This window comes from Ursus arctos, unplaced genomic scaffold (genome assembly GCF_023065955.2).
Source record: "Ursus arctos isolate Adak ecotype North America unplaced genomic scaffold, UrsArc2.0 scaffold_4, whole genome shotgun sequence".
Lineage (NCBI taxonomy): Eukaryota > Metazoa > Chordata > Mammalia > Carnivora > Ursidae > Ursus > Ursus arctos.
In genome coordinates this window covers 18,716,031-18,733,513 of record NW_026623056.1, presented here as the reverse complement: position 1 = coordinate 18,733,513, position 17,483 = coordinate 18,716,031, and the positions used below count along the sequence as shown (strand labels likewise).

Below are 17,483 nucleotides of genomic sequence, written 5' to 3'. Positions count from 1 at the left end.
GGAGGCCGGCGTTGTGCCATTGCTGGCGTGGACCCCTGGACTGGGGAAGCAGCGGCTTGCTTCGGGGCCGACTCTGTCCGCACTCCTCCCTCATTAAGGCAAACAAGCAGCAATGCCGTACCAGCAGGTGTGAGGCATTTGGTTAAGAGAGCCATTGTTGTCAAAAGAAGGTTCTTTGCATGCCTGCCTCATTTCATCCTCCAACAACCTGATGAGCGCAATGTGACTTCCCCTTCAGGACGCAGCACACAGGTTCTGCGGGGACAGCTCGCGGGAGGCAGAGCCTATGCAATGAAGGCACCCATGCCGTCCCCTCACCAGCCCTCGATCTTGGCCCAAACGTCGATCTGTGGTCTCTTTGGGGCCTGGCCCACAGCCCTCATGGGTCACTAGGGTCCCCCCCCCCCTTTTTTTTTTAAGATTTTATTTATTCATTCGACAGAGACAGCCAGGGAGAGAGGGAACACAAGCAGGGGGAGTGGGAGAGGAAGAAGCAGGCTCACAGCGGAGGAGCCTGATGTGGGGCTAGATCCCATAACGCCGGGATCACGCCCTGAGCCGAAGGCAGTCGCTTAACTGCTGTGCCACCCAGGCGCCCCAAGGGTCCCCTTCTCATGGGAGCGCTTTCTCTATGTTTACCTGCTGGCCTCTCGTGCTCTGACACAGAGAACGAGAACACACACACCAAGCGCTTGGCTTCGTTTATCTGCATCCCTTACAAAGAGGCCTGAGGATACTAACCACCCCAGCTCTGGTGAAAACATCTGACCATCTCGACCGAGACCCGGGAGCCCGGGAGCCCCCCACCCACTTACGGCTTGTGCAGCGTCTTTGTAGTCACACTCCTGCCAGGTTTTGCCACTTTCAGCAGAACAATTTCCTTCCCTGATTTGGTACTTGAAGGAATAAAATGTGTCAGGGTCATCCTGAAAAAAAGAAAAGCAACCAGAGACACATAACTGACCCAACAGCAAATAATTTGAGTGGGCTCTAACGCAGATATGAGTGTTTGATCTTGATTTATTCAATGAGACCAAAACATTTTTTAAAATATTGCAAGTTGGAACACCTGAGTGGCTCAGTTGGTTAAGCGGCTGCCTTCGGCTCAGGTCATGATCCCAGAGTCCTGGGATGACTTCCTGCTCAGCAGGGAGCCTGCTTCTCCCTCTGCGCCTCCCCCTGCTTGTGCACGAGCGCGCGCGCTCTCTCTCTCTCATTCTCTATCTCAAATAAATAAAATCTTTAAAAAAATACTGAAACTTATAAATATTTACTTGGATAAATGTTCATAATATATTTACAAATATGTATTTCTAAGTTACAAAGTGGTATCCATAGTATTAGCCTATTTTTGTAGAAACCAATTTATAGGTACATATACGATTTTTTTTTAAGTCTGGAAAGTTAGGAAGCAAAGCTATTAAAATGTTTATCTTTCAGTGGTGGGAGTACAGCTGTCTTACTTCTTTAAACAAATATTTATGAGTTGTCTTTTAAAAAAATAAACATATATTTCTTTTACAGTGAGAAAACACATGAGAGGCCACTTTTCATTTTCAGAAAAAAACATTAACAGTTATCTCTGGATGGCGGATTAATTTTTGGTAAATTTAGTATTTTTATTTGCCTTATTTTTTCCATTTTTTCTAGCATGACATGAGATAATAAATAAAACTTTTAAAGTGCAAAGGCACTTTAAAGACCTAACAGTGAGACCTGAAAATACAAAACTCCTAGCAGAAAACATAGGCAGTAATTTCTCTGGTATCGGCCATAACAACATCTTTCTAGATATGTCTTCTCAGGCAAGGGGAACAAAAGCAAAATTAAATGATTAGGACTATCTCAGAATAAAAAGCTCTTGCACGGCAAAGAAAACCATCAACAAAATGTAAAGGCAACCTACTGAACTGGAGACGATACCTGCAAATGACATATCTGATAAAGGGTTAGCATCCCAAATTATAAAGACCTTATACAACTCAACACCAAATAAAACAAATAATCCAATTAAAAAATGGGCAGAGGACCTAAATAGACATTTTTCTAAAGATGGCAATATAGATGGCCAACGGACACATGAAAAGACGCCCAACATCACTAATCATCAGGGAAATGCAGTTCAAAACCACCATGAGATATCACCTTACATCTGTCAGAATGTCTGGAATCAAAAAGATAAGAAATAACAAGTGTTGGTGAGGACATGGAGAAAAAGGAACCCCCCTGCCCTGTCAGTGGGAACGTAAATCGGTGCAGCCACCATGAAAAACAGCATGAAGTTTTCTTAAAAAATTAAAAATAGAAATACCATACGATCCAGCAATCCACTACTGTGTATTTACCTAAAGAAAACAAAACACTAATGTGGAAAGATATATGCATCCATATGTTTACTGCAGCATTATTTACAATAGCCAAGATATAGAAGCAACTCCAAAGTCCATCAATAGGTGAATGGATAAAGGTGTGTGTGTATGTATGTGTGTGGATGTGTGTATATATACACACACACACATATATAATGGGGTATACATATATATAATGCAATATTACTCAGCCATGCCAAATAGTGAGATCTTGCCATTAATGACAACGTGGATGGACCTAGAGGGTATATGCTAAGTAAAATAAATCAGACAGGGGAAGACAAATACCATATCATTTCACTTATATGTGGAATCTAAAAAAAATGAGACAAACGAACAAACAAAAAGCAGAAACAGACCCCTAAATACCGAGAACAAACTGATGGTTGCCAGGGCAGAGGAGGGTGGGAGATGGGTAAAATGGGTGAAGGGGAGCGGGTGGTACAAGCTTCTAATTATGGAATGAGTAAGTCACAGGGATGAAAGGCACAGCGCGGGGAATACTGTCAGTGACACCGTCATAGTGTTGTGTGGTGCCAGATGGAAGCTACGCTTGTAGTGAGCACAGCATAGCGTATAGAGTCGTCAAACCATTATGTTGTACGCTGGAAACTAGCGTAACATTGTGTGTCAACTATACTAGAAAGAAAGAAAGAAAGAAAGAAAGAAAGAAAGAAAGAAAGAAAGAAAGAAAGAAAGAAAGAAAGAAGGTGCTGAGTTAGGTGAGCTTTCCAAATGGAAAATTCTGGTCTGTCCAACAGCAGGGGACAAGAGAGGTGATGTTGTCCAGCCCCTCACTTTACAGGTGAGAGAAAGGAAGCCCCAAGTAGATGGGCAGGGCTGGGGCAGCCCCCACACCTTGAAAAGGCAGAGCCAGCCCAGATCCCAAGTCTCCTGACTCTCAGAGCCTGCTTGCGTCACTTTACTTGCCTCTCGGATGATCAAATCAAACAAAATAGTCCCCCAAGTTCCTTCCAGGTCTCGGATTGTGATAAAAAAGTAGGCAGTAGTGGTATAGATGGTGCCCATATGGCAAAGTAAAGATAAAGCATGATTCCACGGATATTTGAGAACCAAAAAAAAAACAAAAAAAACCACATTTGTCATGGATGTCAGCCAATGAAGAGAACACCAATCAACTGTTGCTTGAGAGGACCAGGACCAAATGTCTACATCATCACACTAGCTGGTGAAACAGAATGGCTCAATCTCACTTTCAGAAAAAAACAAAATCATGTCCTGTGGGCTTTTCTCTTTATCCTGATCATGTCAAATGACTAGACTTTTCTCCTCTGCCAAAGTAAACAGTTACTTCCTGTGATAGGCACCCAGTTTTACAGTGAAATTCATTTAAATAAACTATTGAAAGACTTTTATTTTTTGAAATCACACATACGGTCAGGATTTGTCTCCAACCTGAGTGCATCAATTAGTTATAAAAAATATTAAAAGCCATCTAGAACATTGCCGTTACCCCTGATGCATTCAGCCATACAGACTGGTAGACATTTGATCTAATGCCCGTTTATCTCATTTCTGCCTCCTCTTAGATGTAACTCTCCCTCCCCCTTGCTTTCTTGAGGTATAATTGACAGATGAAAATTGCATATATCGAAAGTGTGCAACGTGACGATACATATATACATACACACACATACCTTGTGAAGTGATTGTCACAAACAAGCTGATTAACACATCCAATCGTCTGATATAGTTACCTTCCGTGTGTGTGTATGTCTGGTTAGAACAGTAAAATCTAGTCTCTTCGCACATTTCAAGTGTACAATACAGTATTATTAACTATGGTCACCATGCTGTATATTGGATCCCCAGGACCCACTCGTCTTATAACTGGAAGTGTGTACCGTTTGACCAGCATCCCCCATTTCCCCCAGCCTGAGCCCCCGGCAGCCACCATTCTACTTTCTGCTGCGGTGAGTTAGACTTTTTTTAGATTCCACATGTAAGTGAGATCACACAGCATTTGTTAGACGTAAGCACCCCCTCCCCACCTGAGGTCTGGAGGTCCTCATATTTTAGTCTAAGGGCTGGTCACCCAGTAAGTCCTTTGCCGCGGTCCCATTGAGTTCCTGGGTTCTCCCACTCTGAAGAGTTTCTTTCAAATGACTCCATCTACCTTCGTCTCACTGCTCCCTGCTTTCCTGATCACCCAGGAAGCCAAGCTTGGTGGCCCAAGGATTAGTCATACCCTCCCCTGCTCCCCACGGCGAAGAGCGGTGTTGATCTTTTCTAAGAGCTCTCAGCTTCTACCTTTGCTTCTTGGTTCTTTGGTGATTGTTGTTGTTGTTGGTGGTGGTGGTGGTGGGTGTGCGTGTGTGCGTGCGTGTGTGTGTGTGTGTGGTGGGGAGGAGCTGGGCTCCTATGACACACACATCTCAAATGGCCTCAAGGTAAAACAGCTCACTCACCGTCCTGACGACCTCCGTGACACGGTGCAGCACAAACTGGTTACCGATCTGGTTTCTACTGTTGTATTTCTTCAGCGCAGTGTCCACCGCCTTAAATAAGTCCTCGTCATCGCAGTCGATTTCTTGTGAGGACTCCTGGCTTACACTCGGCAGCAGCCTGGAGCAGAGAAAAAGCAAGGCAAGTAATCTCATGATTTAGCAGTCTCCCTCCAGGAGCCGAGGGATGGTTTCACCGAGAATCGGGCGCCAACTTGGATGCTGATTTTAGCTCTTCCCAGCCCTTTATGTCCTCTGTACGCGCGTCTCTCCGCCCGGTCACTCCCGATCCTGGCGGGTTCCTGCCGCCATACACTATTCGCCCTATTTCCAAAGCACAAATGGCCCCGTTGGGTTATCCAGGCAGATTTCAGGCTGAAATATTACAACACTGGGGTCGTTAACCTGCTTGTTTGTATTCAGGAAGCACGTGGGCGCCCTGAGCCCATTTCCAGGTGATTGCACAATGTTGTATAACAAATCAGAGCAGAAACTATTAAAGGAGAAGGAAAAAAAACACCAATCACCTGCTAGTCCCTTTCCCAAATGACTTTCCCAAAGCCCTCTATGAAGGTCATGACATGGAACAACAATGCCACAACGAGTACAATGTACAGAAACGTTTTAATCATTTCTTTGCAAGCTATCTAGCTGCAGAAAAGCAGGCTACCACCAATCACGTGGCATGACTGGGGAGCGATGCCCGGGCACAGAGCTCATGCGGGGAGTCCCGCACCAGCACGCTGGTGCAACTAAAAATAAAATAGGGGGATCCCCTCTGGTCTCTGGTGAAGTCAGACTCTCTCCACTCTCTTGTATTGGTTCTAGAAAGGAAAATGCTCCCCAGGGTGGAGGAGACAGGAGAGAAGCATAAGAAGAGATGGGCCGAGTGAAGCCCGTGTCCCCCATCCCTGCGTCTTTTTTCCGGGGTGGTGGATTTGGGTGTCTATCACCAAACCTAAGGAAACTTTCTGATAAACCCCGAGTTCTGAGGCCAACTCCTCCAGCGCCAGGCCAGTTAGACGTCTCCCCACTCTCCCGGTTGTCAGCTTCTGCCTCTTTGTGGGCCCCTCCTTTGTCCCAGCCTAACAACCAACTTACCCACTTCTCATTTGGCCTTAGTCTTTTTTCCTCTATACCTCCTGCCCGGACACACACACACACACACGAGTCTCTCTTCTGCCAGCACTATGTACCCGCAACTGCTTCCCGTAAGTCAGGTAGCGAGCCCCAAACCTTATTAGCCTATGTCTAAATGCTTGAGCCCTGATTTGGGAAGAAGGGAAAAGAAAGAGATTTGTTTGTGGAGAAAGAGTCCTCTGGCACCAAAACTGAGCAAAGAGAAATTGCCTGAGACTAGAGTACCCCTAGCCTGGGGGGGAAGATATGAGAAGAAGGGACATCTCTGGGGGCGCCTGGGTGGCTCAGTCGTTAAGCATCTGCCTTCGGCTCAGGGCGTGATCCTGGCATCCTGGGATCGAGCCCCACATCAGGCTCTTCCGCTGAGAGCCTGCTTCTTCCTCTCCCACTCCCCCTGCTTGTGTTCCCTCTCTCGCTGGCTGTCTCTCTCTCTGCCGAATGAGTAAATAAAATTTTTAAAACAAAAAAAAGTGGGGGGGGGGAGGTCTCTGGGCCTCTGCCCTGCCTTCTGGGCAGAGAGCCTGGAAGGCAGCAAGATCTCAGGGAGAGAAGAGCCCAGGGCAGACACGCTCATTATCAGTCTTGCAGAGACGCTTACACCTTCAGTTCGATACCATGGTAGCTGATAAACTAGACCCAAAGAGCGATGTGTACAGTAGTGAGCATCCCTCAGCAGGAGAGAACCTAGTGGACCAGTGAGGGAGACCCAAACCTCCTTCTCATGCCCACCACCCAAACCCCTAGGCACTCCGTGAAATTCTGGAACTGTGGCACAACTTCGTGTGGGAAGAAGCAGGGTGAGGGAACTCCGAGAAGGACTGAGGTTAAGTCTCCTATTAACCTACCAGGATGGGAGACTGAAATGGAAATTAATTTGTTCGGAAAATAAAGTGATATTTCTTCTGCACCTGAATTTATGGTCATGATTTGTACCTGCAATGTTCTTTGCAATTCATAGCCCAAGCCTTGATGGCATCATAAGTGAATTTAGAACTTTTTTTTTTCCAAAGGGAAATTTAGAGGACTGTTAGTAACAAGGAGGAGGGAACTTGAATTTTGGATTAGAAGAATAATCCTTTGACTGATAAAACATACCTTCTTGGTATGCCCAGCTACAGCGTAAGTGCTCAGTGAGGAAAGACTCTAGAATCAAAGGAGTTAAGTCCAGGAAAGCAAGAGGATCAGAGATTTGCTTCAAGGATTTAGTAGACAGTGACTGACCTGTAGCACTGACATCTTTCCTCTCCTTTCCATTTGTCTCTCTCTTCTCATGCCATCTCCTCCCCCACCCACATTTGCCCTACCCCGAATATGAAAATAAGGTTAAAATAATTGAATTTCGTATTCATTTATTGATCATATTTTATTTATGATTCTAAGTCAGGACATTAATGTTTCCCCATTGAGGAAATCAGATTTTATTTGGGAAGTGAGTATGCAAAAAACTGCGAGATATGTGAAAACTCACTCCTAAATGCCCCTGGGCATGATTCAGAAACTGATTGAGGGAAGGGCTGAATTTCTGGCGCTAGAGGATTTTTGTCGTCTGGCAATGAGAAGCTGGGAAAATCGGCATCGGGAAGAGGAAGAACTTCACCTTCTTTTAGTGGAGGGAGCCGGTAAACATATCCGATTTGTCTCCAGTGGAAGGGAAAGTGCCTTTTACCTGGACCTCTTTCTTCTGAGTGCCTAGAGGGTGGGCCATGGCCCCAGCGAGGGTGATCTTCGGGACCCTGGCTATGGGGTGGTGGGTCACAAGGCCCATGGTCAAGGAAATCGTGTCCATGGGGACGGTGCCCATGGGGACGGTGTCCGTGAGGATGATGCCCGTGAGGAGGGGGTCCATGAGGGTGATGCCCATGAGGATGATGCCCATGAGGAGGGGGTCCATGAGGGTGATGCCCATGAGGATGATGCCCATGAGGAGGGGGTCCGTGAGGGTGATGCCCATGAGGATGATGCCCGTGAGGAGGGGGTCCATGGGGATGATCCCCATGAGGATGATGCCCGTGAGGAGGGGGTCCATGGGGATGATCCCCATGAGGATGATGCCCGTGAGGAGGGGGTCCATGAGGAGGGGGTCCATGGGGATGATCCCCATCAGGATGATGCCCGTGAGGAGGGGGTCCGTGAGGAGGGGGTCCATGGGGATGGTTCTCACTGGAACTATTATTATGAGGGTGTCCATGGGTCCCACTCTTGCCAAAATGGGGGTGATGACATCTTGACCCTGGTGGGGGAAGTGGTGGTCTGTCTTCTGGAAAAGGTGGGCATCCAAATTTATGTGGCTTGTGAGGAGGATGGTGACCTCTAAATTCATCAGGCTTAAATGGAGCCTTGCCAGCAAAATGCTTATGTCCACCAGAGTGGAAGGGATGGCCACTGAAGTTTCTACATTCCTGGTAAGGGACACAGAAAAGTGAATGTTATTACATAACACAAAAGGAGAAGGTAGATGTGCGACTCAATCTAGACCAATGGCTTCCAGATTTTTGGATTCCACAAATCAATTTTAAAAATAGGATAGCGAAAAGTGTTCTCAAACTTTTACCCTGCCAAACTGACATTTAAAATGCAGACAATGGGGCGCCTGGGTGACTCAGTCGGTTAAGCGTCCGAGTCTTGGTTTCGGCTCATGTCATGATCTCAGGGTTGTGAGATCAAGCCCTGCATCAGGCTCCGATTCTCTCTCTCCCTCTCCTTCTGCCCTTTTCCCTGCATGCACTCTCTCTTTCAAATAAATAAATCAATCTTAAAAAAATAAAATAAAATACAAGCAAAAACTATCTTCTGCCGCCATCATTATTTCACAATCGGAATATTATTTTGATGATACAAGAGTCAGAAAGTATCTCAGAGTAAAGGGTGGTTCTTCAGATGCAATAAATGTCGTATTATGAAAAACGTTCCTTATTGTCCCATTTTTCTATTTTCAACACAAAATGGTGAAATTATATTGTAGAATGGTTATCTGTAGACCAACATTTGGAAAACTAGTGCCTTATAATTTATGTCTTCAACAGCATTCTGAGGCTTTATGGTATAAGCGTCTCTTACTCCTAAAGGAGGAGGACTTCATCTCTTCACTCTCCTTCTTGTTCAGAGTTTAATTAAAAAAAAAAATCTGTGGAGCCATGATCCTGGTGATAAACCTGGTTTGCCCCTCCCCCCCTTTGTTTTATGGTTTGGCACATAGACATTAGGATTATTTTCAGTTTTTGCTGATGTGAAAAATACTGTGATGAATATCTTGGTAGAGAACAAAGCTTTCTGGGACAGATGAGAAATCTTGCTTTGTGCCTTCTTTTATGCACCTTTATATAATGTGTTTGAGGTTAATTCATTCCCCTTCGGTTCTAGGCTTGATAATAAAAGCTAGGAATTGAGTCTCGGGACTGGAACCTTGGCTACAAGGACCATTTTCAACTTCATTAAGAGGTTGATTGAATCGGTCATGATTTTACCTTACAAATCTTACCTCTCCCCAGTTGGAAATTTTTTATACTTTTTGTATCATATCAGCAATTGCACCCCATTCGTTCCCCAGGGGCCTATTCTCTCTGTATTTCTTTTCAGTCCCCTCTCATCTCTCTGCCTCTCTCTCTATCTCCCCACCAGCCCCAGAGCTATAAGAACGAAACACACCATGTGTATGAAAATCTCTTAGTCTGGCACTGCATGTAACAAAGACCACGTAAGCAACCCACCTCGAAATTGAAGACTTCACAGTTTATGGCAATGTCTTCTGGGTTTTCCAAGTCAGAGGCCCCTACCTCGTAGGACAAATCTGCTCTGCAGAATCCAGGGGCCTAGAAAGAAGACAGAAGCCTGTTAGTGTGTGTGTGTGTGTGTGTGTGTGTGTGTGTGTGCAGGTGGTATGAGGGTGCATAGCTAGAGTCATAAACTTTTATACATTTGGGAAAGAAGATGAGCTTTAGAAAAAGCAGAGGAATATTGTCAAATATCTCTGCTAGTTCTTTAACAATCTTTCCCTGTCAATACTTAGAGAAAGTACAGTTTCCAAAGTGGTTCACTTCATGCTGCTGTGGTTCTCTTCCATGAGGGGTCACCACCCGGGGTCACCCCATGGGAGGTCGTGAGGAATACCACATCACTGAGGTCTTGTCTTTCTTTCAATCCTTCTGCACTGAAGACCTATGTTTCCTGTGCCTAGAGAGAATGAAGAGTGGTGCAGAGGAGGGATTTGTACAACTTTACCCAGACCCTTGAAGGAAAGTGCTGGAAAGGAGGGAACCAGTATGAAAATGGGTTTGCTGGACCCTGTCAAAGTGACTTAGCACCCTATCCTAAACTATGACTGGCTGGCATCCCTGTGCCACAGAGGCCCCTACACCCAGCTGTCAAAGTTAGACTAGGACAAGAAGACAATGCTTTTCTAGAAGTGACAGTTAAGCACTGAGATTCTGAGAACAGTTTTGGAGTCAGATAGAGCAATGTGAATTCTGGCTTCGCCATTTACTAGTTGTGTGAGTTTAGGCAAGTTACGTGAAATTTCTAGTTACCTTCAGGTCGTGGAAGGGCTTAATTAAATGAGATGATTCTGCAAAAACACTTAGCCCTGAGACGCCTCTTCTCCAGCTGCCATGTTTCTGCACTGGGTTGTTAAGGATTTGCTGAAGAAGGGAGTGGGAGAGGGAGGTATCTTTTCTGGTGGCCACTAAGCAGGGTTCTAGAACTGCTTCAGGCAGGGAACACGGACCAGCCAGAAAAGGAAGTCATGAATGCTTCCTCTCTTCTGACCCTGGAGAATGTGTTGTTAAGCCTCAGAATTACCCTGAGCTTGAAATCAGAAGGCCACTGTTGAAGTCCTATGTCCTAACACTTTCTGATTAAGTGCCCTTAGGCACGTGGTTAAACTCCTGGGCCCTTCTGTCCCAGGGAACCGGGGGCAGACATTTGCTTCTCCTCAGCATGGTTGTCACAAGGGTCCAGCAAGGCAATGACATGCGTGGAGATGTTCTGTAAACTCTGTCACCCTACAGTGCTGAGTTTTATTAATAAAAGCTTTCTACAAACACGAGTATCCATTTATATGCGATTAGGGGGAAAATCCCACTGGACTGAGTATTTGGAGAACGAGATTCTAATCTCAGTTGGTTATGAACATTGGGCAAGACGCTTCCTTCGCTGGCCCTCAGTTACCTCCATATTGGTCACATGGGGTCACTGTGAAGAGTCAACAAGATGAAGTGAACGAAGGCACCCAGGGTGGAGCCTCTTAACGCAAGCCGGTTGTGAGTTTTAGCTAAGTCTTTAATCCTCGTGGGTTCGAAAACACCTCAGTGTTTAGTTTAGGTATTTATTGAGCATATTACAAATCATACTCTTATGATTCACTTAACTTCCCTGTGCCTTGGTTTCTCCATCTCTAAGAGAGATAACAATAATACCTTCCTCACAGGGTGGTGGTGGGGGGGTAATGAGGTATGTGTGAAGCACTTGGGAGGGTGCCTGACACGTGGGGGGTGGTCTCTACATGTTACCTCGTATTTCAGAGACGTTTATTATACTCACATTATGGTGCCTGGGAAAATGGCGGCTACTGGAGCAGTTCCTCACAGAGAAGTCCACGTAGTAAGTGGTTCTTTCCCCTCCTCTCTGGAACAAATTGGATCAAAGCACTTTCAGACACATAGAAAGTTAAAAGAAGGTACCTAGTACCTAGTAGACTGTGAAGCACCCCAGGGATTCAAGATCACCGGTACGTGCCCTTTCTCTTGTGGCCTCTGCCTTTTAAAAATTTATCACCCAAGTGGTAAGGTAAATACTATTTCATTGAAAAGGTCAAATAATATAGACATAACCAAGCACAGTGTGAAAACTCATGCTTCCTGCACCCGGTGTCTTCTTCCCAGAGTACCACTACCACGTACCTGGTGTGTGTCTCCTGGCCTCTTCCTAAATATGTTGCCCATATACACAGATATCTAATTAACATACATGGGCTCAGAGTCTAAGTATCGTTCTCTAACTTGCTTTTTCCCTTAGGAACTCTTTCCAGTGCATGCAGACCCCAAACATTCTCTCTAGTAATTGTGCCCTATTCGTTCCATGACTTGTACACACCGTAATTCATTTAACTTGGCATTTTCAAAATGCAAGATGGACATCAAAGAGCTGCTTTATGAGACCACTTTGGGTGGGAGGCAGTTGAGCCCCTGGACTGGAAGGCAAGGGAGCTGTCTTGCCGCAGCCACACCACGTGGTGTGCTGAGATAGTTTCTCTGTGCCTCAGTTTCCCATCATCATACAAGGATTTTGGACAGGATGATTTTTAACAACTCACGTAACCCTAATATGCTCTTCTGTCTTTCCCTCCTCCCTGAGTTTTCCCTCCTCTTCAGTAGATATTCATACTCCCCACAACTCCAAAAAATATAAAACTGCAGGAAAGCAGTTTTTTTGGTATCTCTTGCCTTTCTATTGAGGCTGCAACAAGGGCCCTCAGTTAGAAAGGAGCTAGACATGTGAGGCCAGTGGAGAGGGCCAGTGCCACTGAGTCTGCACCTGCCAGGTTGGAGATGGGCCCTCAGACACTAGCTGACATGAGTAGAGACTCACCCCTCTGACAACTCTCTCCACTCGGTCCACTCGGAAAGAGGCAAAATCTCCATTCTCCTCTCTGTACTTCTCAAGGGCTCTGTCGGCTAGTGTTCTGTAAGACTCAGTATCTTCTACGAAGTCGAAGACTACAGGGCTGTCTTTGTTATTGGCCAGTGCCGAAGAGACTGGAGAAAGAAGATGGCAATTTTGCAGTACCAGGTTGGGAAACAGCAATGTCAATGCCGGGACTTAATATACACAAGCATGGTGGCAAGAGTAATGATAGCTTCCATTTTACAGATGGGCAAATTGAGGGTTGGAGAAGCTAAGTACTTTGAGATCAAATCAGCCAATCAGCAGCAGAGCAACACTGAAATCCAGATCCTTCTGATGCTTATGTCTCTGTTGTGGCCCCATTGAAACACCACCCCCCCGTCACTCACCAAGTGTTAATATTTCACTAAACTCCTCCTGTCTCTCCAAGGAGGGAGAGGCATCATTAACAGAGTTTTGCCCAGAGAGAGAAAATACAGGTCAACTTTTCTTCAAGGTGACTTCTGGAAGGAGCTGTTTGGCTATTAAATTGTTGTATACTGATGTGTTGAAATGGATAATTTTTAAAGGAATTCTGTGATAATTCTTTTGAAAAAAAATAAAAAGAGCATGGCATTGAGTCAACACTGGTGAAACAGGATCATGTCTTTGCCACATTTTGGCTGTGTTCCCAAGACCAAGTCATTGAACCTCTTTGAGCCTCAGTAATTTTATCTCTAAAATACAAAGTGTCATAATCTTGACCGCGTATGGTCTTGTTGTAAGATGAAATGGGATAGTCCGTGTAACCGCTTTGCGAACTCTCCAGTAACACATAACTTTCAGGTGTTGAAATCAATAATTGAGTGCTAAGTATTCTGCAAAGTGTACTTTGCATCTTACTTCATTCTAAGAAGAATCCAGAAGGCTAATACTATTATTATCCTTATTTAAAAAAGAGGAAAGCTTAAAAAGGTTAAGTAACTTGCCCTCAAAACGATACAACTAATAAATAAGGAAGCTGGGATTCAAACTCAAATCTGACTTCAGAGCCTACATTCTCCACAATGACACTGCACTGCCTCTCATAGATTTCCGTTCTTCCATCTTGAATTTCTTTAAAGGAAGCTATACCAGTAACTGAAGAAAACCCTCTCCCTTTTCTTCTGCAGAGAGCAAATAATAATTGAGTCCATGAGCACAGGGACCATTTTTGATATGTACATCTCAGCGTTATATGATGAATACCACAGTATGATTGAATTCTGTATTAATCTAGAATTAGCATTTTAACAGATAACCATACCAGAACTTGTGGTGCAGTTATAGTCCATCACTCTGAAATACTGAGTGTCGTTCAGACATTGTGTGGCTAACACCTTACACTGTCCGATCACCTGTAAGAGAAAAGAGTTCATATGCCATTGAAGACTGTTTTCCTTGGGTTGAACGTGAAGGGACAAAAAGTGATGTCACGTACTCCCACTTGCCGTTGAGAATTCACCTGTGTGTTCTCTCACCAAATCCTCTTTCAAAACCTGTATTTTCTTCGTCTGTTTCTGTGAGCTGGATGCTATAGGCATCCCAAACCATCATAAGAGCCAGGGAGACATTGTTTAAACAGATCATGACCACATCCCAAACATTTCCAAGGGAAAAAAGTGCTCGAAGCCCCAGGTATGTAAACGTCTTATTTTCTAGAAGTGAAATCTTATATACACGATTATTCATCTTTATGTTCTCTTGCTGTGGTGGCGAGTCTGGCATCTGAGTGCCCACGAGCAATGTGGAGAACGAGACCCTATTCCTCAAGGTCACCGCAATCAATCCCTTGGGCTATTCCTGCTGATGGGGCCAGTGTTTACCAGACACGCTCACAAGTTCATAGGTTCTTAGACCCATAGACCGTTAGGGCCCGAGTGGACCTTAGGGTCCAGCTACTCCAAACCCCTCCTCCTATTTTACAATTGAGGAGGCAAAAGTCTAGCAGCTTAAGGTGATTTGCCCATGGTCTCAAGCTGGGCATGTTATCACACGGGACCGTAGCCCCACTGATGCGTCTTGAACCAGGATCCCACGTACGGCTCTCAAGAGACTATTCCTCAAAGTCAACATAGCCTTTATGGGTCAAGAGGCAGAATCTGCTCCTTCTTTCTCACTGTGTTAGCACAGGCCTGCAGTCACGCTGAGTAGGCAGAGTAGACGGAGGTCAGGAACGATAAAAGAAGGAGAATGGTACTGGCTTACTTACTATATCAGATACACGTTTAGAAAGAGCGGGCGCGCAGTCATCCCAGTGCTTCCTGGATAGGACTGAACAGTCGGATTCTTTCACATCCAAGACTAGGTAATAGACGGCCGCAGATTCCTGGGGAGTGCCGAAGGAGCAACAGGTGAATAACATGTGGGAGCCTGGGGCTTTTTCCATAAAAGCAGTCTCTTTATTTCTGAAACAGAATTCCTGCCACTGTCCAAATCATCACACATGTCCTACCTCTGTGCCATTTGATCTACTAATTTTGAATAAATAGCTTCAAAGAGTTCCTTCCAAATGTTCTTTTTAACTGGTCATGCTGTTGCTTCTGCCCACGAGCTCTAAAAAGCAACCACTAAATAGCAGTGTGGGTTTGGGTGGAGGTGCTGGAGGTGCGAGCCCAGAATTGTAAGCGATGACAGCCTGCAATCTGTGCGTGCAGCTATGTCCTCTCACCCAGCTCTATTCCTGAACTTGGATTGCTTGCCTTCATTTCAACTTGCCCAAAGCTGAAGCCGCTTTCTTCTCCTGCAAACCAGCTCCCTCTCTCAACTTCCCTTGTCTGTTGTCCGAGGTATCATTAATTATTGATGGCCTTAGTCTCTGGCTTAGAATTGGGAGATCGACTTTGATTTCTTCCTTTGCTTTTACTCTCCAGGCGCCAGGCCTGCCGTGGTCTTTCTTTGAAATGTCTCCTGTCTTTTCTTCATTCTCCCTGCTCTAATTCCCGCTGCCTGGGGCTGGTCCTCATTTCCTCCCTCCTGAACCCATGAAACAGCTTCCTAGTTCATGTCACCTGCCTCCAACTCCCCAGACACACGGTGGCCCTGCCTCACCCACCCACACACCCTCTCACCACCAGAGGCAGCACTGTGCCAGGCCATCCTGTCCCTGCACATGTGGCAGAGAGCCCGAAATGGGACTAACGGTCACTAAATTGTGGGTTGAATCCTGAAGTCCTTCAGTCCCTCTTGCTCTCTGCAACCTGCAATGCCTCCGTCTCTAATACTCGGAACAAGTAGAAATTTCTCCGGTTGTCTTCTGTGCTGCTCCATCGTCTGGCCTCCTTGCTTTCAGTGGTTCCACCAAAAGGTAGGTTATTTTGGGGGTGTGGTGGGGAGGGAAGCCCCCTTCCCAAATCTCTATCAAGCCCTCAAATCTACTCCAAATGAGCATATAATCTTATTATTAAGTGAAAGCAGTAGGCTCTCTTTGCTTCAAGATAAGCCTAGTTTCTCTTCCAACCTGATAGCTGCTTCAAAACCCACATAAATCTTCTGGAACCACCCCCCTCACCCTCGGCTTACATGCATTTACTCCCTGATACCCCCCTTCCTGATTCCCTACCCACATCCTTCTCCCATCCAATTGTAATAGATCTCCTTTCCTTAGATTGCTTCCGCGTCTCTACCACTCACTTGGCTTCGGGAATGTGTGCTGTCTTACACAGTTTGCCTGTGTGTGTCTGTGAGCCAATGATTCTTTCCTTGAGGGCCCTGCCCACAGCTTACTCTCAGTCTTGTCTTACAGTACTTACCATTTGACTTGGCTCAGGATAAATGCTTATAGGTACTTACAGATTGATTCATAATTAAGGACATGCGAACAGCAAATGTTAGTTTGAAGGAAAAAAGAACCATGTAGAGAGCAGTGGCAGAAACTAAACGGGGAAACCCTAGCCAAAGCCACTCCACCATGCAAAGCCCGGAGCTTAGGGGCCAGAACCACTCCCCCCACTCCACCCCCCGCCCCTCCCCTCTCCGAGCTCCTGCTCTCCCAGCTCAGCTCTAGCCCTGCCTGCCGATTCCTCACCACTTTGTCCAAATGGGCATCAGCGACCCGCAGCAACTGGAAAAGGTAACCATGCCGCCGTTCCTTATTGATCAGGTCTAGCACTTTCGCAGCAAAGGGCTCGGTAGCATCGCAGTCCTCGGGACTCACAGCACCGGCGTTCTGCAGCGCGATCAGAGGGAGGAGGAACAGTGCGGCCGTGAAGGCTCTCATTTCGCTAAAATGTGAAACCTTCCCTTGCTATAGTTTATCACAGCAGAGAATTTTATAAAGACTTTCTAAAACACATATAAACACACACACATGATTGATTAAACAAAGTCTTTATCGATTTCGGTTGTGTAATCGGGGAGAGTCACCTTGACCCCTGGTTAAAACATCTGTCAACATGCTGTAAATGATTAGTGAGTCCCTGGGGACAGAAAGTTGCGACACACCGCTGGTGAGTGGGTAGACACGTGATCTGCACAAAATCTGGATTTTTCTAGTACTAGCAGATCCGGAGTGTGTTTTTGACCATAAGCACTGCCTACATGGGTGTGTGGGGTAGGGTTAGAAATAAAGCAGTTCTCCTCCATCTGCCTGCCTGTCTCCGCCAGAAATCCCCACCATCTCTCCCTCCTCTGATTATTCCTCAGGAGAATGTTGCTGCATTGTTTAAGGGAGGTAACACGTTAAATGGTTAACGCCATAAAAAGAATTGAGCTCTGAATAAAATAGAAGGATTGAAAGGCTGTTACTTTGGAGTCAGATCTGAATTTCAAACCTGCCCTGTTCTCTTATTGTGTGATGCTGGGTGAGCTATAAAATTCCTCTGATTCTTAATTTTCTCATTTACAAAGTGGAGACTCACAACTCTTGGCAGGA

The 17,483-nt window shown here is 45.6% G+C and overlaps 2 protein-coding genes across 3 annotated transcripts in view; both read right to left on the bottom strand.

Moving 5' to 3' along the window:
* KNG1 (kininogen 1) overlaps nt 1-5,250 on the bottom strand; it is a 30,760-nt gene extending 25,510 nt beyond the window's left edge. Inside the window, exons 1-2 of one of the 2 annotated variants that reach the window (XM_026496986.4) lie at nt 4,799-5,250; nt 816-926 (exon numbers count right to left, since the gene is read on the bottom strand). In XM_026496986.4, coding sequence (XP_026352771.3) covers nt 816-926; nt 4,799-4,990 — 303 coding nt within the window. In that variant the 5' untranslated portion in view covers nt 4,991-5,250. The remainder of the gene's footprint in view (nt 1-815; nt 927-4,798) is intronic. The other variant, XM_026496992.4, reaches the window with a different exon arrangement.
* Nucleotides 5,251-7,306: 2,056 nt separating this feature from the next.
* Nucleotides 7,307-16,891, bottom strand: HRG (histidine rich glycoprotein). Its single transcript, XM_026497006.4, has 7 exons — nt 16,638-16,891; nt 14,823-14,939; nt 13,878-13,968; nt 12,557-12,723; nt 11,510-11,593; nt 9,682-9,783; nt 7,307-8,373 (listed from the first exon to the last, which is right to left on the bottom strand). Exons 1-7 carry the CDS (start codon nt 16,827-16,829, stop codon nt 7,393-7,395), a joined length of 1,734 nt encoding a protein of 577 aa, XP_026352791.3. The 5' UTR covers nt 16,830-16,891; the 3' UTR covers nt 7,307-7,392.
* Nucleotides 16,892-17,483: the final 592 nt, after the last annotated feature.